This window comes from Eumetopias jubatus, unplaced genomic scaffold (genome assembly GCF_037043125.1).
Source record: "Eumetopias jubatus isolate StellerSeaLion01/CBP00866 unplaced genomic scaffold, mEumJub1_p1.0 scaffold_6, whole genome shotgun sequence".
In the NCBI taxonomy this organism is placed as follows: domain Eukaryota; kingdom Metazoa; phylum Chordata; class Mammalia; order Carnivora; family Otariidae; genus Eumetopias; species Eumetopias jubatus.
In genome coordinates this window covers 69,722,642-69,745,079 of record NW_028274812.1, presented here as the reverse complement: position 1 = coordinate 69,745,079, position 22,438 = coordinate 69,722,642, and the positions used below count along the sequence as shown (strand labels likewise).

General features: G+C 45.5%; 1 protein-coding gene across 5 annotated transcripts in view; it reads left to right on the top strand.

Annotated features, from left to right (window-relative positions):
• The window catches only part of ANKRD6 (ankyrin repeat domain 6), a 181,026-nt gene extending 158,610 nt beyond the window's left edge, over nucleotides 1-22,416 (top strand). For 3 of the 5 annotated variants that reach the window (XM_028108055.2, XM_028108054.2, XM_088023917.1), the window contains 10 exons: nucleotides 1,021-1,119; nucleotides 3,084-3,182; nucleotides 4,628-4,705; nucleotides 8,428-8,532; nucleotides 9,825-9,959; nucleotides 10,290-10,475; nucleotides 10,944-11,096; nucleotides 19,138-19,251; nucleotides 19,969-20,095; nucleotides 21,165-22,416. In XM_028108055.2, coding sequence (XP_027963856.1) covers nucleotides 1,021-1,119; nucleotides 3,084-3,182; nucleotides 4,628-4,705; nucleotides 8,428-8,532; nucleotides 9,825-9,959; nucleotides 10,290-10,475; nucleotides 10,944-11,096; nucleotides 19,138-19,251; nucleotides 19,969-20,095; nucleotides 21,165-21,733 — 1,665 coding nt within the window. In that variant the 3' untranslated portion in view covers nucleotides 21,734-22,416. The remainder of the gene's footprint in view (nucleotides 1-1,020; nucleotides 1,120-3,083; nucleotides 3,183-4,627; nucleotides 4,706-8,427; nucleotides 8,533-9,824; nucleotides 9,960-10,289; nucleotides 10,476-10,943; nucleotides 11,097-19,137; nucleotides 19,252-19,968; nucleotides 20,096-21,164) is intronic. The other 2 variants (XM_028108056.2, XM_028108057.2) reach the window with 2 other exon arrangements.
• Nucleotides 22,417-22,438: the final 22 nt, after the last annotated feature.

Here is a 22,438-nt window from a genome sequence, read left to right as displayed (position 1 = left end):
ATTGGTTACTGAGGTGCCCTTGGGATGAGCCGATGGGTCAGTAGTTTTTAGAGGATGCCTGACTTTGGAGGTCACGTGGGCATGCCCCCTCCCTCCACAAGCAGCGGTGTTTCCTTTGTAAGTCCCGTGCCTCATCCCTTGACTAGAGACTCTGGCTGGGGCTCCTCTCAAAAAATGGCCTTCAACTGAGGTCTCCCTCACTGAGGGCAGACTCCTCTAAAGTGGGTCTCAGAATGCCCTGAACTTGGGCTTTGAGCCTGGCTCCTTCTTAATCCAGGGGAGAAGGTCATGCTGGGTAGTGGCCATCTCTAGACAGAGTTTGAATGAAAACATCAAGAAAACACCGAAGAGTGTCCCGACTTTGTCTCCAGTTTTGTTTTCTCTGGGAGCGGATTAGCCCTTGCCCACTAAGGAAGATCTTGATCCTGAGTTTTTTCCTGAATGCTCTGTCTCCTGCCAGTGATTGCCTCATCAGCTCCCCGGACTGTTCTGCCCCGCCCCGCCTGAGTTATTGGGGTCCTACTAAAATGAGATGCAGCTTGAATTTTTTTAGAACACACGTGATCTTAAAATCTGACGGCTGTCCCTGCCTCACTGACCTTTGAGCCGTGACAAATCCATGATGGAAGAGGGCTCGTTTCCAAAGCAGTGCTGTTGGTCTTAATTCCGTATACTCCAGAGCCTTTGGGCTGTAGGAGAAGCTGTGGTGAGTGGGTTCCTAGCAAGTGCTGGGGAAGCAGAGCCTGCCTTAGCTCCGGTGAAGGCCTCGTGGGGAGCGGGCGTCCAGCATCTGAAACCCGAAAGCGGAGAGTCCGCTTGGAGAAAGCCAGTGGAGCCGCAGAGAACAGCAGAGCTGTGGGGCATGCAGTTGGGCGTCCACGGGAAAGGGGATGCTTCCAGTTCAGGCTGATAAGCTCTAAAGATATGCTAGTCTGCCAGTTTTTTAATCTTTATTTATTTATTTATTTATTTATTTGGTAACTGCTCAGATTGTGCTCAGAGTTTGATTTCTGTCCGCAGGCAGGCGATACCTGTTTGCACGTTGCCGCACGCTATAATCACTTGTCCATCATTAAGCTCCTCCTCAGTGCTTTCTGTTCTGTCCATGAAAAGAACCAGGTCAGTGCATGTGTCCTCCCCATGGCTACCGGGCCCTCTTCCCACAAGGCTGGCAGGTGTGTTAGCACAAACGGGGGCAGAGGCTGCTGGGGGCCTCCAGTCCGGGACAAGGCCAGTGCTGGCCTTTGCATGAGTGTTCCACTGAGTTCCTGTGGTCCTGGTTTATCTGGCCTCCTGGACAGAGCCTGCTCTTCTCATTCCAGTGCATAGCTCCATGTTTGCATATTGAACATTTTCTGAAGATCCTGGGGCAGGTTTTGCTTATAATGCTTTCACAAAGGAAACCCTCAAAGAGGAACGTGGCTTAATAAATGGGCAAGGGAATTAGGTGTCTCCTGACTCCGTGAGTTCTGTTCCTTGCACTGCCACTTTGAGCTGATGGAGTCTCTGGTCTCTGTAAAACTGGGTATGTGATCTGCATCCGTGCCATATGCTGGGGGTTTGCAATAAAGCTGTGATTATTACAGTGTTCCATAGAAATGTGCATGATTTTCAGTAGTTTAATTTTTTAAAATGTCTTGGTATTTACTGATACCTAGGTGATACATTGTTTGGCTTTTCTGAGTTTGGGTGCATATATCTGTAATTTTAAAAACAGATCATTATTCAGATTAACGGTGCCCAATAACAGTGGTTTTTGACTCCTGCTGCATATTAAGAATCAGCAGGGAAATTATAAATACCATTGCTGAATCCTACCCCAGTTTAAATGACCAGAATCCAGGTAATGGGATTTTTAGAAAGCTCTTGACCTAAGTGTGCAGACAGGATTGAGAACCACTGGCCTAGCTGAATACCTGATCCTGTCCTCCAGGCTTCCAGCGGATTCTCGCTCATCAGATTACCTTTACCCAGCCCCCACGAACCTATGTTTATCAACCTTGGCAGGATGTTTTTCAGTTACCTGAGAGCTTTGAGAAATCCCCATGCCCAACCTACACTTCAGAACAATTAAATCAGTGCCTGGGGGCGGGACTGGGTGTTAATAGTTCTTAAAGCTCCCCAGCTGATCCCAATTTGCAGCCAAGGTTGGAAACTTGCTGCAGAACATCCCCAACACACACAGCTAAGTGACTCAGCAGTGAACTAAAACTTCCCTGGCTACCCTTGGGGGAGGAGGGCCATGGGACAGCTGGGATTTTCATGCTACCCAGGAAAACACGTCATCCGGAGCTTTACCTGATCACCCAATGGGAGAGAATGGATTATTTCACATCTGTATTTGCCTTATTTATTTATATCCTTCTGCTTGGGGAAATACAAATGTTCACATTGGGAATTGGCCCACCAAGCTGCAGTTGTCCATAGCTTCCTTTCATAGTTGATTGTCTGAACATTTTTTGTAGAAAGAAAATAGCTTTATTAAAGGCTATTCGGTAAGAAGTTGAAAACAGCTGGTCTTAAGTAACACTGATTTTTTTTTTTCAGTGATTCCACCCAAATGAAGAACACCCTGAGCCTGTAAAGTGATTCCCAGTGGGCCCCTTACATTCCCACGGGTGCTGCAGGGCTAGGATCCGCCCCCCCCCCCCCCCCCCCCCGTGCTTGCAGAAGTAGCCATTTTCTTGCAGCTTCTGCTCGTTCTAATACTCAAAAACCAAGGGGTCCTCTGCCTGGGCAGAGGGACGTGGTACAGAGCTCTGTGATGGTAGCCTGCACACAGCCCATTATCCAGCTCCGTGTAAGGCTTCAGGTCTCCCCATTCTCAACAACCCCAGCCCAACCTTACTTTGCCTCCTGTAACTTAATCCTGTGATTTCTAGTATCCTCAGTCAGAAAGGAGTGTGATCTTTGTACCTAGGTCATTTTAAAGAGAACCATGTAACACTTGAGCAAAGGACCCCCTATCAGTCTAAGGCAAATCCTAATTTGAAAAGCTACCACCAGGCCATGGGATGAAAATCCGGAGGGCTGTATGCCATAATCAGATGGAGTTTAGCAGACTCTCTTCTGATTAATTTCAGGCTGGAGACACAGCGCTTCATGTTGCTGCTGCCCTAAATCACAAGAAGGTGGTTAAAATCTTACTGGAAGCTGGAGCAGATGGGACCATTGTTAATAATGTAAGTTAAGTTGCAACAATGTTTCTAAAAATAATTCCCACCCCTTTCCAGAATGGAGTGTGTTGTTACTACCTCACCTCCTGCAGGGCGCATAGCCTCACCCAGTCTTATTCTGCAAAGGGCACAAAGCTCCCGCAGCCTTACTCTGTAAGAGCTGGGGGTCTGTTAAAGCTGAGGACCCCGGAGGTGGCCTTGAGGGAACCCTTGCTCCTAGCAGCCCCATGAGTCTCTTAGTTGAAGTGAGCACATCTACCAGTAAAGGGAAGATCGTGGGTGTCTAAGTAAACTGACAAGTGGATGTTATGGAAAGTGAGTTCCTGCCCTGTAAACGAATAGGCTCCTCAGAAAAGTGGCACATGATTGTCAGATTAATCATCCTCAAAACTCTCTTCTCTCTCCGAAATCACCTTATTCTTTCCTTCTCTCTCTCTCTCTCTCTATCCCACCCCACCCTATTTCCTCTCTCTCTCCTAGGTCCTATGGCAGGCACCAGCTCAGGCACCCTTTCTTCCTTGAGGCTGACCTGTGGTCTCTGCCCTTCTGAAGTAGCCCAGACTCAGGGGCTGGGGACAGAACAGTTGTGTAGAGAGCTGGGGAGTGCTGAAGCTGGCAAAAGGCTCCTGAATCTCGTCCCCACCTGCCTCCTCCACCTGAATCTCGTCCCCACCTTCCTCCTCCACCTGAATCTCGTCCCCACCTGCCTCCTCCACCTGAATCTCGTCCCCACCTGCCGCCTCCACCTGAATCTCGTCCCCACCTGCCGCCTCCACCTGAATCTCGTCCCCACCTGCCGCCTCCACCTGACTCTCGTCCCCACCTGCCGCCTCCACCTGAATCTAGTCCCCACCTGCCTCCCCCACCTCCTCCTCCGCGCAGCCCTCCCACCTGTATTGTGTGGTGCATGGTACCTGTCCCATGATGGCCGTTCCCTTCTTTTGAATCCCACTGTTAGCAACTCCTACTTTCTGCCTTAATCTCCCCAGAGCCTCCGATATGGCCAAAGTTTCCTAATTGTTCTGAGTCTGGCTGGGGCCTGATCTTCCAAGTGTCCTCCAGGGAAAATTAATTGCTTGGCTGGATTTTATGATCCTTCGTGTTTCTTCAACTGAAATCTTCCACCGTGACCTTGTCTTTTACATTCCCTCCTCTCTTTTCTAGGAAGCATTCCTTGGTGGGTAGGTATCCCAGAGCTTTGCTTCCTAGAGGGTCAACACTGACGCACTCTTGCTGTATGTTGTTAATCATTGTGCTCTCAGGTGTGACTTGGCTCCTGCACTAAAGGGGGCGAGGCTCAAGAGCAAGGCCGGGTCTTCTGTGTGATTATATCTTGTTGAGTTTGCTTACATGCCGGTGTGACTGAGTGCAGAGTTGCTGTCCCAGTTGGGCTAGATGTGTGCAGGGTTGGTGTCTTTTACTCACTTGTCCTGCCCTTTGCCTTTCCTTAGGCAGGCCAGACTCCATTGGAGACTGCCCGCTACCACAATAATCCGGAAGTTGCTCTTCTCCTCACTAAAGCTCCCCAGGTAGGATTTATTGCATTTTCCATTATATTGATTACGTGGGGCTGCAAAGTTGTTGGCATTCTCCGGTGGCCATCTGTTAAAGCCAACTCAAAATAACTTAAATAGGAAATTGATGGGTTTGCAGCCAGGCAGTGGAAAACGCAGGAATCCATGTGTGCCTCCAAGATAACCAGAGCCGGAGACATAAGGTTCAGCGGGCTCATTTTCATACATGGACATCCTTCCTTCTCTGTGGCTGGATCATGGTCATTACCAGCTTTGTGGATTATAACTCCCCAAGTACTCAGGGAAGAAGTTCTGGTTTAAATGATACAGAAGAAGATCATGATTGACTAGCTTGGGGCAAATGCCCTGAACAAGTGGGACAGGCGCTTTAGGGAGATAGTAGCTGTATCCACTTGACTGTGTGGTTGGAAGGGGCATTTCCTGGAGAAAGGTGGGAGGAAGGGATCCAGTCCAGCAAACAAGGCAGTAAAATGTCCATTAGAGGCAGTCAAGCATAATAGTGTTCTTTCCTTTTTTATTGACTATAATGGTATTTGGAGCATCATTTAACTTAAAAAATTGATATCATTTGAGTTGAGATTGGAATTGACATTTATAATGTATAAGCTATATTCATCATTTCAGCACTCTGAAACAACTTTTTGTTCATGTTACCTTTCAGACACATAATTTTCATAATTGTGCCTACAATATACATACCCTTTTGTATCCTGCCCTTTATCCTAACTGTAGTAGGAAAATGTTCTGCAGTTCACATAATTATTCATCATAATGGAAGCCAGTTTGCTTTTTTGTTGCTGTCCCATATTTTGTTAACCTAAATGTCCAATATTAAGGAAATAGTTTGCTTCCCGATTGGAGGTACTCTGTCACATTACAGCAAAAACAGATTAGTTTTCGAACTTATTAGGCCTGATAACTGTGAGAAGGTAAAGTCTCAGAGAGCCAGAGGAAGATTCCAGACACCAGCCTGCTGTGCCTGAGCCCCATCAGCCCAGGGGTCTGCATGGTCTTTATTTCATTTATGTTTTCAAAACCTACCTGATATAACTAGCAGACTCTGGAAGTGGTGAAGATTTTTGCCTTCTGAAAACTGATCACCCTGTTGCCCGTGGAGTTGGTCCTCAGTGGTGTCTGGAAGTCTGTGGAACCCCTGACAGACACAAGTCAGGTGGTCCTTTGGAAAAAGTTTCCACCTCTTTCCGACTATTTGCAAACAAATCATCAACGGAATCACATCCATGAATCCTGATGGAAAAATGCTGGTCTTTTACAGATCAAAAAGTACAGGATGCTATAATAAAGGTCAGAATCCATCTCTGTTCTATGGCATTTCAGTGTTTGGCAGTTTGGAGAGCCAGCTCTGTCCTTAGCCGTATGAAGATCATCGAATTTTGTGGGGTGGAGTATCCCCAAGGCACACAGAATTATAGGCCTTTAACCCACCTGCCTTTTGTTTTCCAGAACTCAAGGATCTGAGTTCATAGAGAAAAAGCTTTACTGTGGACCATTTTCCTATGTGATTCTCCTTTAGTGTTTCCATTGAAAAAAAAAATAGACTTCAGTTTTTCCACACCCATTTGAATGGCAAATAAATAAGATGACATTTTATGGAATATTTTATGTAACTATATATGCTAAACTCTATTCTCAACCTGAAGAAGGAACTTTGGAGTGTGCATAAAATTGTATACATGCTGTTCTTCTGTTCTGAGGTTCTAGAACTAGCCTTCCTGTGTGTGAAACAGGAAATTCCTTGCCTTGGGATGTTAGCTGACCATGGATTTCACTGGCTCACAGGAGTACTAAGAGGTTACTTTCTAAAGATCCATATACCCTGATTTCCGTGAACTGGAAAAGACTGATGACCTTCCATTTAGTAGATGACATGGTTCGCTGAGAAAGGCTGTAAGCCATGCAAAGTTATTTTCACTGGCTAATAATAACATGGTCTATGGAGGGAATTATTCTGATGATTTGGGTGACCTCTGAGTATCCCTTCTCATTTTAGATTGATGTGGTTCACAAATGCTTCTGAAAGTGAATTTGGGGTTGATATTGGGGCTGTATTCTGTTCCAGGAGTCCATAAGCTGAATGAGTGAAGGGCACTAGTCACTCCTCATCAGACTTGACTTCCTAGTGAGTCTGAATTTAGCTTACGAAAGGGCTTAGGACAGTGGCTTTCAGATCTTTTGGTCTAGGGACACTTAATGTTCTAGAGGCCCATAAAGAGCTGTGTTTATATCTGTTAATAGTTACCATATTTGAAATTCAACTCGAGAAATGTTTTTAAATGAATAAACATTTTTAACTCTGTTACCACAAAATGAACTTGTTTTTGTGAAAAGTAACTTTATCAAAACAAGTTGTGTGAGAAGAGTAGCATTATTTTTCATTTCTGCAAATCTCCATACTGTTTTCCTAAAAGGAAGATGCATGTGATCCATTGGAGTACGTGTGCAGCTTCTGGTAAACACCGCTGTATACTCAGTGCAGGAGAGAAAAAGGCCGACGTTGTTGTAATATTATGAAGGTAATTTTAGCCTCGGTTCCAGGACACTTTCAGAGCTGTTGGCTTAGGGGATGAGAATACAGTTTAAAAATCTGGTTCAGCCACAGGCAGATATTGTCAGGAATTCTCCATTTAGGGTGGTACCTGCTGCCCATAAAGGTTTTGTCCCATGATAGTGTCACTTGAATTTAATGAACACAAAGTTGAACATTGAGCTGAAGACTATGGTGAACTATCTACCTATGAAGACAAGATGTTTTATTGCAGAGAAATTGTGAGACCTTGAAAAAGGTGTTTTTACTTGCTGGACCTCCTTGGTTAAAGGGGGTGCCCCTGGAACTGGGAAGGAAGGGGCCTGGGGGAAGGGCGTGGAGCTGGGCCAGAGATTGAAGGTTTCTGACAGCTCAAAGATTTGTACCCTTATTAAACTTCCTCTGCCAGTCAAGGTACTCTAGGGACCGAGGCAGGAGGAAGGCACCTGACGGTGATTGATGGTCCAGGATGTACCAGCCGCCTGCTTTGTCTTCGTTAATTCCATTAACTCCCCAGATTTACATTGGAGAATACAGAGAGGGCAAATAACTTTTGGACCCCATGTCTACTTGCGTGTGTCCGTTCTACCTTCCTGCACTCAAAGGGGCAGACCAAATGCTTCCTCTGGGGAGGAGATTCCTGTCCCGTGGTTGGGACCATGGTTCACAGACACACTTCAGTGTTTGAATCAAACTGCAAATATCCTTGAATACGGTTTGGTCAAGAGAAAATCTGATGGGCTAGTTCAGTTCCCGTGTACCAAGATAGTGAGCCTGTGCCTGGCCTGGGGCTGCCACGTTCGACTATTCCAGGGGATGCCATTCCTTTCCTAGTCTCTGTGAGTAGTGTTCCCTGGAGCTCAGCCATGCACAGCCTACACACACCTATATGGTGGCTGTGGCCCGGCACATAAATGCCTGTTCTTGTCCTAGACTGTAAGCTCCTGGAGATCAGGGATAATGTGTTCCTCCTCTCTGGGTCCCTAGAGAGCCCGGCGCAGGACCTAGGAAGCCTAGCAGACAGTCTGGAAGTGCTTGTTGACGTGAACGCATGGTCTCTCCCACTAGGCTGGAAGCTTCATTAGATCAGAGCACCAGGTCCAAGGCTGAGTCCATCACGCTGATGCTGCACACGCCGGTGGTTTTTAACAATGCCTCTTGCCTCCTTCAGGTCTTACGCTTCAGTCGTGGGCGAAGCCTGAGGAAAAAGAGAGAGAGGCTCAAGGAAGAGAGGAGAGCTCAATCTGTGCCAAGAGATGAGGTGGCACAAAGCAAGGTGGGGGGTAGCCCTCCTGCGCCTCCCTAACTTCACCCCATTCCAGAGGGTGGGAAACTCGCGCCGCTGCTTCTGGGCTTGTGGGGCAGCGGCCGTGCCCTCCTCTTGTCTCTCCTTCCCACTGCTTCTTCAAACTGTCGTCCGTGCTTTCTCTTCGGCTCCCTGTCCTCCACTCCTCCAGGGGTTCAGATCGTGTGCCTGTTTGCCCGTCTTTCCCAGCCCCCTGTATCTATGGCCTTGTCACCACCATGCGGACAGCTCTGCCTCGGACACTGTGCCCTTAATTGTATGGGGCAGTGGTTTGCAAAGTGTGGCATCCACTCTGTCACCTGGGACCTTATTAAATATGTAGAGTCTGGGGCTTCACCCCAGACCCACTGGATCAGAAACTCCAGGAGGGGCCCAGCAAGCTGTGTTTGAATGAGCCCCGTGGGTGATCCTGATGTGGACTAAAGTTTGACCACCACTGGCCTAGGTTGCTTCCTTCCTTTCCGCTTAGGGAATGGACTGAGGCTGTGCTAGCCCATGTGATTCCTCTGTGAGAACTGAGAAGAAGATGCCCCCTGGGCAGCCCAGCCCTGCTCGGGCACGAGCCCGAGCTGGATTTCAGCTCCCTCTGCTAGGTGCCCTTGTATGGGGACAGCCTGCACGAATAGACACCGTAGCCTTGGAACACACCCTGCCTTTCAGCTCTCCCAGGACGAAAAAGGCTAGAGTATAAAGACAACTTTTGGCCCATAAAATTTTATACCATGTACTCATTCTTTTTCAAAATCTTATCCGTTTCCAGGGTTAAGGCATTGTAACTCTGATTAAGTTCCTGTGGGTGTGTTGTATATATTAATTTGTAAAAGTTCTTATAAGGAGTGGAAATGTGATGTTTTTTCATTTCAGAGATTTCCCATACTCCATTATGAATTGTGAGGTCCAAGTTCAAAGAATGAATGGTATTTTTGTTGTGGTTGCAGTTATTGAAATGCAAAAAAAAAAAAAGAAAAATCTCTAACGCTGAGGTGTTTGTGGTAGGTTCCCGAAGCTCTAGAGTATAGAATTAGACCCAAGACTATATTTAGTTTGGCACCTAATAGAGTCAAAGCCAAATATTCAAGCAACTGGGAAAACGGAAGATGTGCAGTGGCAACCACCGGGCAGTGTTCCCTGTTTGTCGTTGGCTGAGTCCCACGGGCCCTTTCGTGGATGCAGTCTTGCAAACAGCATTTTACACCGTTACAGAAAAAGGCAGAGGGGGGCAATTAGAACTGGTTTCTGGGCTTTTTTTCTTTCCTCTGTAGGGAAGTGTCTCAGCCGGAGACACCCCCAGCAGTGAACAGGCTGTGCCCAGAAAAGAAGAGGCCAGAGAAGATTTCCTGTCCGCCTCCCCAGAGCCCAGAGCAAAGGACAACAGGCAGAGAAAGTCAAGGCCCAAGGTCAGGAGGCCCGTAAAAGCAGCCAGGGGAGGGCTGGGAGACAGCTTGGCAGAGGGCCCTGGGATAGCGTCATGCCCAGTAGCTAGAACGCCACTTTGCTTGGCTTGCTGGTTGGGAGCCAGAGCACAGAACTTAAATCTGGCTAATTTCAAACACACGGTTAGCATGCTGATAGATTTCTTTTGATGTGGGCTGCTTAGAGTGGAATGTCATGAGACCAAGCAAGGCGGGAGTAAGATGGGAGCCATGAATGAGATGGGAGCGGCGGGCTGGGTGTCAGTCCTGCGGATGTCACGGTGCTCAGGGCAATTGTCCCTTCCTCTCCCACAGGTGTCAGCATTTTCTGACCCCACCCCACCAGCAGACCAACAGCCTGGACGCCAGAAGGACGCACATGCACATAATCATCCTAAAAAGAGGCCCAGGCACCGATGCTCCCCCCCGCCCCCTCCCCATGAGTTCAGAGCGTACCAGCTCTACACGCTGTACCGGGGCAAGGACGGGAAAGTGATGCAGGTACCTGGCGAGCTCTGTCTGGACCTAGGACTGTAGGCCTTAAGCAAGGCTGTGCCTTTATTACTATTCCCGGGGATGAATATCCACTTTCAGTGTTGACTTAAGGTATGAGCTTGGAAGATAAACCAGGTGGCCTTCCTGACCTGAACTGCAGATGGCACCCCCTAGCTTAGGCCCAGGCATACAAGGGTAGTTACAGAGCTTTCTGCACCATCCTTAGGTGACTGTATCGTCTTGAGGCCCCAGAGTGGATAAAAGAAACAAGGATTGGGGCTCTCTGAATCTTCTCAGTGCCTCCTGGTCCCCAAGCTTGGCCCTCTGGACATCCCAAAGTCATGCCAGGCATGACTGTGCCTCCTCCGTCGTCTGTATCCCCCTGGCATACTGACCGGCACTGGATGGGTACCCAAAACCAATTTGGGGAAGGAACGAATGAATGGATTGATTCCTTTATTGTTTCCCTGTCAGGCACCGATAAATGGTTGTCGATGTGAACCCCTAATCAACAAGCTGGAGAACCAGTTGGAGGCAGCTGTGGAGGAGATCAAAGCAGAGCTGGGGTCAGTTCAGGATAAAATGAACACAAAGCTGGGACATATGGAGAACAAGACCCAGCACCAGGTCAGTGAGTTGCCTGGAATTCTTCATGTCCAGGTGTTCTGAAAGGAAATGAAATCAGAAAGAGCCCTCAGCACATCCTTCTATTCTGCAGCCTCTGCCCTGAGCATGTCAGGCGGGCTGTCAGGCAAGAGGCCTGTCTTTGTGATTTCTTTCAAGCCCCCCAAAAATCTTTTTTTTTTTTTAATTTAAATTCAGTTAACATATAATGTCTTATTGGTTTCAGAGGAAGAGGTCGGTGATTCATCAGTCTTATATAACACCCAGTGCTCATGACATCACGTGCCCTCCCCAATGCCCATCACCCAGTTACCCCATTCCCGCACCCTCTCCCCCCAACCCAATAACCCTCAGTTTTTTCCTATGATTAAGTCTCTTATGGTTTGTCTCCCTCTCTGATTTCGTCTTGTTTTATTCTTCCCTCCCTTCCCCCCAATCCTTTATTTTGTCTCTTAAATTCCACATATAAGTGAGATTATATGATAATTGTCTTTCTCTGATGGACTTACTTTGCTTAGCATAATACCCTCTAGTTCCATCCACGTTGTTGCAAATGGCAAGATTTCTTTTTCTGATGGTTGAGTAATTTTTTTTTTTAAACTTTTTATTTATGTATTCATGAGAGAGAGAGAGAGAGAGAGGCAGAGGGAGAAGCAGGCCCCCAAGGAGCAGGGAGCCTGATGCGGGGACTCGATCCCAGGACCCTGGGGTCACGACCTGAGCCGAAGGCAGACACCCAACCATCTGAGCCCCACAGGCGCCCTGGTTGAGTAATTTCATTGTGTGCATATGTGTATACACACACACACACACACCACATCTTCTTTATCCGTTCATCTGTCGATGGACATCTTGGCTCTTTCCATAGTTTGGCTATTGTGGACATTGCTGCTATAAACACTGGAGTGCTGGTGCCCCTTCGGATCCCTACATTTGTATCTTTGGGGTAAAGACCTAGTAGTGCAATTGCTGGGTCGTAGGGTAGCTCTATTTTTAACTTTTGAGGAACCTCCATACTGTTTTCCAGAGGGGTTGCACCAGCTTGCATTCCCACCAACAGTGTAAGAGGGTTCCCCTTTCTCCACATCCATGCCAACACCTGTCATTTCCTGACTTGTTAATTTTAGCCATTCTGAGTGTGAGGTGGTATCTCATTGAGGTTTTGATTTGTATTTCCCTGAAGCCGAGTGATGTTGAGCATTTTTTCATGTGTCTGTTGCCCATTTGGATGTCTTCTTTGGAGAAATGTCTGTTCGTGTCTTCTGCACATTTCGTGATTTCATTATTCTTTGGGTGTTGAGTTTGATAAGGTCTTTATAGATTTTGGATACCAGCCCTTTATCTGATATGTCATTTACAAATATCTTCTCCCATTCTGTCGGTTGTCTTTTGGTTTTGTCGACTGTTTCCTTTGCTGTGCAGAAGATTTTTATCTTGATGAAATCCCAATAGTTCATTTTTGCCTTTGTTTCCCTTGCCTTTGGAGACATGTGTAGCAAGAAGCTGCTGCAGCAGAGGTTGCTGCCTGTGTTCTTCTCTAGGATTTTGATGGATTCCCGTCTCACATTTAGGTCTTTCATCCATTTTGAGTCTATTTTTGTGTATGGTATAAGGAAATGGTCCAGTTTCATTCTTCTGCATGTGGCTGTCCAATTTTCCCACCATTTGTTGAAGAGACTGTCTTTTTCCCATTGGATATTCTTTTCTGCTTTGTTAAAGATGAGTTGACCATAGAGTTGAGGGTCCATTTCTGGGTTTATCTATTCTGTTCCATTGATGTCTGTATGTTTATTTTTTTTTAAGTTTGTTTTATTTATTCATTTGAGACAGAGAGATAAGAGCATGAGCTGGGGGAGGTGCAGAGGGAGAGGGAGAAGCAGGCTCTCTGCTGAGCAGGGAGACCGATGTGGGACTTGATTCCAGAACCCTGGGGATCATGACCTGAGCTAAAGGCAGAGGCTTAATCATCTGAGCCACCCAGGTGCCCTGTATGTTTATTTATTTATTTATTTACTTTTTGAATAGTTTGGGAAGAATTTGCCTGCTGCTCCCCCTGCTCTTGTGCGTTTTTTTCTCTCTCAGGTAAATAAATAGAATCTTTAAATTAAAAAAAAAAGGCAATTTCCTCATTTTCTATCTGAATGATCTATCCACTGATGTAAGTGGGATGTTAAAGTCTCCTAGTATTTTTGTATTACTATCAATTTCTCCCTTTGTCTCCTAATATTTGCTTTATGTATTTAGGTTCTCTGAAGTTAGGTGCATATGTATTTACAATTGTTATAATCCTCTTGTTGGATTGATCCCTTTATCATTATGTAATGCTCTTCTTTGTCTCTTGTTCAGTCTTTGTTTTGAAGTCTCTGTTTCTTAAAAGTATTGCTACTTTGGCTACCTCCACCCCACTTCCCTTCTGTTTGCATGGAATCTCTTCTATCCCTTCACTTTTAGTCTGTGTGTGCCTTTAAGTCTGAAGTGAATATCTTGTAGGCAGCAAATAGATGGGTCTTATTTTTTTTTTTTTAATATTTGATTTTATTTGACAGAGACATAGCGAGAGAGGGAACACAAGCAGGGGGAGTGGGAGAGGGAGAAGTAGGTTCTCCACTGAGCAGGGAGCCCGATGTGGGACTCGATCCCGGGACCCTGAGAGCATGACCTGAGCCGAAGGCAGACGCTTAATGACTGAGCCACCCAGGCGCCCCTTATTTATTTTTTTATCCATTCAATCACCCTCTGTCTCTTGATTGGATCATTTAGACCATTTGCATTTAATTATTGATAGGTATGTACCTATTGCCATTTTATTGTTTGCTTGTTTTGTAATTCTCTCTTCCTCTCTTGCTCTGTTTTATGATTGATGACTTTCTTTAGTGTTCTGCTTCACTTTCTTTTGTGTGTGTGTGTATCCTAGGTTTGGGGTTTGTGTTTACCATGAGATTCGTATATAACCTCCTAATTGTAGAGAGTCTATGTTAAATTGATGGTCACTTGGGGAGCCTGGGTGGCTCAGGCGGGTAAGTGACCAACTCTCTTGATTTTGGCCCAGGTCATGATGTCAGGTCATGAGATCGAGCCCCACATTGGGCTCTGCGCCAGGCATGGAGCCTGCTTGAGACTCTTGCTCTCCCTCTGCCCCCTCTCCCTGCCCCAATCCTCCACTCATGTGCACATGCATGCTCTCTCTCTCTCTCAAAAAAAAAAAAAAACAAAAAAAACTCAAGTTTGAATACATTCAAAAAGAACTTCATTTTTACTGACCCCCCCGTGTTTTTTGCATGTTGTCATTTTCTATCTTTCTTTTGAGTTTCCTTAACTAACTTTAAAGATACAATTTCACCTCTTTGTCTCTTAATCTTCATACTAGTTTTATAACTGATTGCTTTACTACCTTTATGTTGCTTTTACTCATGAACTCTTTTTTTCATAATTTCCTAATTATGGACTTTTTACTATGTAAAAAAATCTCTTTAAAATTTCTTGTAAAGTTGGGGTGCCTGAGAGTGGCTCAGTCGGTTAAGCATCTGTCTTCAGCTCAGGTCATGATCCTGGTGTCCTGGGATCGAGCCCCGTGTTGGGCTTCCTGCTCAGCAGGGAGTCTGCTTCTCCCTCTCCCTCTGCCCCTCCCCTGGCTTGTGCTTTCTCTCTCTCTCTCTCTCAAATAAATAAATGGAATCTTAAAAAAATTTTTTTCTTGTAAGGCTGTTTTAGTGGTGATGAATTCTTTCAGCTTTTGTTTAGGAAAGTCTTTATCTCTCATTTAATTCTGAATAATAAACTTGCTGGGCAGAATATTCTTGGTTGTAGGGTTTTTTTTTTTTTTTTTCCAGTACTTTGAATATATCATGTCACTTCCTCTGGCCTGGAAAGTTTCTTAAAAATCAGCTAATAGCCTTATTGGGGTTTCCTTGAATGTTATTATTTACTTTTGTTGCTTTTGAAATTCTCTTTATCTTTACTCTTTGACATTTTAATTATGTGTTATGGTGTGGATCTCCTTTGGGTTCATTTTGTTTAGAACTCTCTGTGCTTCCTGAACCTGGGTGTCTGTTTTTCTTCCCCAGCTCAGGAAGTTTTCAGCTATCTCTTCACATAAGTTTTCTGTTCCCTTCTCTCTTTCCCTTCCTTCTGGGATGCCTACAATGCAAATGTTTGTGGTTGTCAAAGAGATCCCTTCACCTATCATTATTTTTTTTCTTTAAATTTTTTTGTTATGTTAATCACCATACATTACATCATATCATTATTTTTTAAAGTTATTTTTTTCTTCTTCGGTTTGGGTGCTTTCCATTACCTCATCTTCCAGATTCCAGATCCATTCTTCCTCATCCTCTATGCTGTTGGTTCCTTATATTGTGTTTTTCACTTTAGTTACTATATTCTTCATCTCTGATTGGTTCTTTTTATATTTTCTGTTTCTTTGTTGAAGTTCTGAATTCATTCTCTTCTGTGCAGCTGGTGAGCATCTTTAAGACCATTACTTTGAACTCTTATCAGGCAGATTGGCTCCCTCCGTTTCATTTAGTTCTTCTTTTGTTTTGTTCGTTTTTTTGAAGCATATTCCTCTGTCTCCTCATTTGCTTGACTTTCTGCTTTTGTTTCTTGGGCAGAATTAGGCAGAATAGCTACTTATCCTAAACTTGAAGGAATGGTCTTATGTATGGTAATCCCCTGTGTAGAGTGTGTATGCTTGGTGACTTTGGCTGGCTGGCAGAACTGTGGCCGGGGGGGGGTGGGGGCGGTCCCCAGGTTCTCTGCACTGGGGCTTAGTGGGATGGCCTGAACTGAAGTGGGTGCAGACTGGGGCAGTCCTGGGGCTCTCTGTGCCAAAGGCCTCATGGCAGGTCAGCTGAAGCTGAAGTGTGGGTATAGGGATGTCCCGGAGCTCTCTATGCAGAGAGTGCCCTGGCAGACGAGCAGAAGCTGAAGTGGGTGCAAGGTAATGTGTTGCAGGGGCTCTTCACGGGATGCACCCTGGCACGTCATCTGAAGCCAAAGGGGAGTTGGGTGGGGAGGTCTCGGCACCATGTTGAGTGTGCCCTGGCAAGTCATTTGGAGTTGGAGCAATGTGGGCCTGGACTGTTCAAGGTGCTTCACGCCTGTGTCACCTTGGCAAAATGACTGGAGCTGTCGTGAGCACTGACCAAGGGTGTCCACGTGTGTACATGCTGGGGCTGCCTTGGTGGGACAGCTCGGGCTGGTGTGGGTTAGGGCAGGGCTCACTGAGGTGGCAGGATGCCTGGAGTGCCCGGGCCCTGCTCCCATCTGCGTTATCAAGGTGATGGAGGAACATAGACTCTGGTGCTTGCCGGCCCTTCTGACTCGAGAGCTTTCTGATGGCTCCCCTGACATCTGGCAGGGTTCTGGCTCCTTTGTGTTCTAGTTGCCCTTTTACATCCTGGCTTTTCTTCTGTGCACCAGGGCAGACAAATCTTCCGTTTGCTCAGTACTATCTGCACTACAGTTCAGTGTTGGTGGGTGGGGGGGTCCCTTTGCTACCATGTCTCTCCCTTAGTGTTCTCTATATGGTTTATTTTCTGTGGTACAGAAACTGCTCAGTCATCCCCCAGGTCTTTAGGAGGAATTGCTCTATAAATAGGTGTAGATTAGATGTGGTGTGGAGATTAAGGGTCTTAACTACCTCACCATCTTGGACCCGAAGAGCCCTTGTCATCTTTGTAACTTATGTTTAGATTTAGTAATGTCTTTGACATGCTGAGTTTTGTTGTGCTATTTAAGGCAATGTACTCTTCTGTATATGGAGCTAAACATAACATTTGTTTTTGTTTAGTACATGGTGTATTTATTTATTTTTACTTCCAGTCTAGTTAACAGTGTTATATTTCAGGTGTACTATATAGTGGTTCAACAATTTCACACATCATCCGGTGGTCATCCCAAGGAGTTCGTTCCTAAATCCCCATCACCTATTTCACCCAAACCGCCACCCACCTCCCTAAGTTACATCTTAGGTTAACTTAATACTAGGTCTGCATTGGCTCAAGTTGTAGATTTACTGTGTGTTCAGTCTCTTCAACCCCTTAGGACATTTAACAAAGGAGAAGAAAACCTTGACTACACAGAAATATGCTCAGGGATTGTGAAAACCTAGAGTTCGATGAATACTAGATGAAACCTTAAGTTAGGTTACCTTAAGTTATATTTTTGCTTCCAGCTTTTTTCACCTAATTTGATATCCAGAGCACTTTCCCATGTGCTTTGCTTCATAATATTCCAGCATATTAATACAACAGTTTATTTAACTATTCCTTTTTATTAGACTTTAAAGTTGCTTATAGTTTTTCACTCTTATAAATAACGCTATGATGGACATTTATGTGCGTAAACGTTTGCCTTTCAAGTTATTTGCTCAGATTTAGGATAACTGGGTCCAGAGTTAAGAATATGTTTAAGGCTCTTGACAAATATTAGTAATCTACTTAACAGAAAGGTTGTGTGAATTTATATCCAACAGGCAGGGTAGGATATAAATTGAGTCTCTGTCTCAAACTTTTGCTGTCGTTAATATTACCATTTTTAAAGTTTTTGCCGAATTAAGAATATTAATTCCTGTTTCCTTGTTTGTTGGTGAGGTAGAACATTTTAGGTTTATTTGTTATTTGTACTTCATGGAAAGCGCCTTCAAGAAATCTTTTCCTAATGCCATAATATATTAGTTAAGGCTGTCTTATAAATAAGACAGCTTCGGCTAGCCTAAGCCCAGAGAGGAAATGTATTAGATAAATGCTGGATCTTCTCAAGGACCTCGCTTCATTTCAAGGAGGGTGACAGATGGGGTTGTGGAATCTTCGTCCTAATTCCTAATCACAGGTAAAGGACTCTGGTGTGGCACGCGTCAGGCACTCCTGTGTGACTCAATCAGCCATGCCCTGGAACAAAGCTCTATCAACATGGTTGCTCTTGACAGAGGATAAGGAGGTAGGGGAGGAGGCCAATCCTAGAAAACAGGAGAGCGGCTCACAGGAAAACATGAGGGCTGAAGGAACGAAACAGAAGGTGCTCACCACATCTCCAGAACCTACTGCTCTTTTAGTTTTTTGAGCATCATATGTGTCCCTGACGGGAGAGCTCAGCAGCGAGCCCTTGTGGGCTGGCCCCTGCTAACAAAGTTCCTTTCCCCTGTTTGGACCTTGTCAAAGCAGTGGAAGTTTGGCTTTCCTGGGTGTTAGGGCCCTATGGGAAATGTCACGATGTTGGGGGGAACCTAGGAGGGCATGACTGAAAGGGGACAATCATTTGTTCTCTGACACACACGCTTTAATTCTCCACCCTCCTTCACACTTGCTTTGATTACTTTCAGCGAAGCACTAAGGGGGCTGGCTCATTAAGAACACTGGATAGGGCGCCTGGGTGGCTCAGTTGGTTAAGCGACTGCCTTCGGCTCAGGTCATGATCCTGGAGTCCCGGGATCGAGTCCCACATCGGGCTCCCTGCTCAGCAGGGAGTCTGCTTCTCCCTCTGACCCTCTTCCCTCTCGTGCTCTCTGGCTCTCATTCTCTCTCTCAAATAAATAAATAAAATCTTTAAAAAAAAAAAAGAACACTGGCTAAAAGCGCTGAGCATTCAGCTGCTTTCGCTACCTCACAGGCAGCCACTAACATTTAAGGGTGGGGTGTTAAAAATTAATTGAAAGGATAATTAAGATCAGGTACAGCTGCATACTTCTAGAAGTAGTTTTTCCTTTCAATAATAGTCTTGGAAATGTTCTGAAACCTGTAAAAATTCTCTGTACAAGGTCTGTTGGCTTATGTTGTAGATTTACTGTGTGTTCAGTCTCTTCAACCGCTTAGGACTTTAACAAATAAGGAAAAAAAGCCTTGACTACACAGAAACATGCTCAGGGATTGTGAAAACCTAGAGTTCGATGAAAACTAGATGAAACTTGGATAAAAGAGAAGTGGAGGTTTGCTTCTGTTGTCTCTGGCCCCGGCTTGGTCCCCCAGAGCCCCGTCTCAGGAGGCAGGAGACTGTACCCCATCCTTAGATCATGTCAGTCCTATGCTCTCTGCCCACTGAACCCCAGATGCGCGTTCTGGACAAGCTGATGGTCGAGCGGCTCTCAGCGGAGAGAACAGAGTGCGTGACCCGCCTGCAGCAGCACTCGGACGCCGAGAAGCACGAGGGAGAGAGGCGACAGGTGAAAACCAGGATGTGTCTTTTGCTGGGTATTTACTACAACTCTCCACCGAGTTGAGACTCGGACCCATCACTGAAAACCCAGAGGCCAAGAACCCATAAAAGCATTGGTATTATGTAGCATGTCCTTTTTAATGTCCTTTTATTAATTTATATAATGAATAGAAAGGAACATGTAGTTCAGTCCATTTGTTGCTGAATATTCTGGTAATTGGTGGAGATTGAAACGTTCATAGAATATGCTGGGGAAGATGTGGTCTCTGCTTTGAAGCACTTCTATGTATCGTGCATCTGTTAGGCATTGCTCTGTTGTTGAGCTAAGGGTTGTTTCCTGCCCTTGGGGAGTTTGTCTACCTAAGAACAACACACATAAAATGAGTGCTTGTTGAGTGTGTGAGAGTTCATGCTCCTGAGCAGCCAGAAATTCTTGATTTGTAAGATTTGGGAAACTTTGGGTGTTCAAGGTGTCTCTTGCCCTAAGTCACTCAAAGATTATAGAAACTATCAGGTTTGGTGCTGGGTGAATCCTGGTCTACACAGGGCAGCAGAGAAGGCTGTGTGGCTGTGGGAGTGGAGGTAATCCACAGCTTTTAGGCTTGTCAAGATGATATCCTGAACTTTCATAATAGAAGAGTCCACTTTAGATGCTTTCATTCATAAACCACATGTCCAATTCACCTAATCATTTATGTGGGTTTGTTTGTTTTTGTTTTTGTAGATGTCATTGGTGGATGAATTAAAAACCTGGTGCATGTTAAAGATTCAGAATCTGGAGCTGAAGCTTTCTGGAGATTCTAGGGCCTCTAGGACCAAATCCATACCATCTACTTGCGAGTCCTCTACAGGTAATGCATGTGCAGAGAGAGCCACTCCATCCAAAGGTGGTAAAACCTCCCGGGATTGTTCCCTGCTGTACCCAAAGGCAGCCCCTCGGATAGGGCTGTGGAAAACACTGGATTCTAAATTCTGTAGGGCTAAGAACTTATTTTGGTTACTGCTGTACTTTCAGTTACTATACGGCAATAAAGTACTCCTATTTAAATATTCAGACATTTCTGAATAAAGGAATAATCAAGAATTGTTGGCTGGTGATAGCAGTGTTTCAGGTACAATGTTGATGGTGTCCGAGTGGGTCCCAAAGATGAAGAGTGAGGAATGAACATCTGTCTCCTCAGCAGGGGTCCTTCCTTTGACCTTTGTCCAACTGTGTAAAACCTCCATAAACAGCAGTTCATATATTGAAGCTCCAGGTGCTAGATAGAGATCTTTCAAGCAAAGTGTCTTTTCATTAGCCACAGTGATTATACTCAGTGCTAATTTTGAGGACGTTTAGAACCTCGTAATTAGGCCTCTGTGAGGAATTTTGATATGTCATGTGTATTATGTTATTATAGACCATTTCTGGAACCGTGGTTTTACCCTCTTTGTGCCCATAACATTGGGGAAATCCTGGGCAAATTTTTCATGCTAGGTCTAGTTATGGAACTTGGCTGGAGCTCTGGGTAGAGAGAGCCAGTAACTGGGGCTATGGTGTGGAAAAGGTCCAGAAATTAGGGAATGGGCAGATTCATTCCCATCTATACATACCCAGTTCTGTTTTGGAGATACTTGGTGAGCTGTGTCATCCTTAGCAATCACAAAATTACCTAGAGCTTTCTAAGCTTTGTAACTGGCTAAAGGAAAGGCCAGCAACTTTTTTGGCTTAGATGCCACCAGTGTCGTTAATCCCTGCAAGCCCTGACAAGCCAAAATGATCATCAGGGGGAAGTGGAAGTGGGGAGGGTGGAGGAGAAATCACACGTGGTGGTTGGCAGTTGGGAAGGCTGATGGTTTACAGGATTACCAGGACTCTGAAATGCTGACCCAGAGCCACGGGACTGTGTGAATGTGGTTTTGTTTTCCTTCTGAAACTAGGTGTGGATCAATCAGTGGTCACTGCAGGTCCAGTAGCAGCTTCTGACAGTTCTCCTCAGGTGGTGAGGCCCAAGGAAAAGGCCTTCAACCCCACTGCTCCCCACAGAATACAGCAGGAGCTGTCTTCCTCAGACTGTACGGGTTCCCGGCTGAGGAATGTCAAGGTCCAGACAGCCTTGCTACCCTTGAAAGAGGCAGCCAAATGTGATCAGCAGGCTGGGCCCTGTGTAGACAGAGGCACCCAAACCAGGAAGTCTGGGAAAAGCGGGCAAACAAGGCATCGGACCCAGCAGCCAGCACCCAGCAACCCCTGTGGGCCGCCACCAGCAACAGGCAGCGAGCAGACCGCCCCTCACACTCGAGATGCCTCCCAAGCTCTGGAGATTACCCAGTATTTTTTTGAGGCTGTTTCTACCCAGATGGAAAAGTGGTATGAAAGGAAGATTGAGGAAGCACGAAGCCAAGCCAGTCAGAAAGCCCAGCAAGACAAGGCCACCTTGAAGGAACATATTAAAAGCTTAGAAGAAGAACTTGCTAAACTAAGGACAAAGGTGCAGAAGGACAATTAGGACCTGGGGCGCGGCACAAGAAGGGATTCTTGATGATTGCTGGCTTTGCAGCTCTAGAAGAGCTATGCCCAAGGTGTCTATTATCGTGCATGCAGTGGACTTGTCTTTCAAAAAAAGTCAAATTTCTGAGATGTACCAGACCCATGCTTCCTATGCCCTGAAGTTATGATGACTTCAACAGTGAGACTGAAACCGGGGGACGCTTGCTTAGTTTCAGGTTTCATTACAAACTCATAACCTCAGTCCAGGCTCATCTGAGGTTCAAAAGCTCAGATTAAGTGAGCCACACTTAGAAACTGATGATCTGTAGAGTCTAAACCCTAAAATTCAGGATGTATGAAATAATACAAATCGAAAGGAAGAAGAAAAACGAATCCCCTGTGAATGCCAGTAGTCATTCATGTGGCATGCACCTGCTGGGCCCAGAGAGGGCTATCTTTCTGTGAGCGCTGTGGCTGAGATGCGCAAAGTCCCCTCTCAAATTCCTACTTCTCAAAAGGCTGACCTTTTAACCAGATGAAAACTTAACGAATAGATTTCGAGGAGAAAAAGATTTTCATAATGTCACTAGATCCAGCATATCTTAAAATATTTTGCAAAGTCAGAGGGTATTTAAAATAATGAGGAATTGGTGAAAAGCACTGGGAATATTTGTTAATAAACTCAAATGAGAAAGGTTCAAATCATTGGGTCATTGTTTCTGTA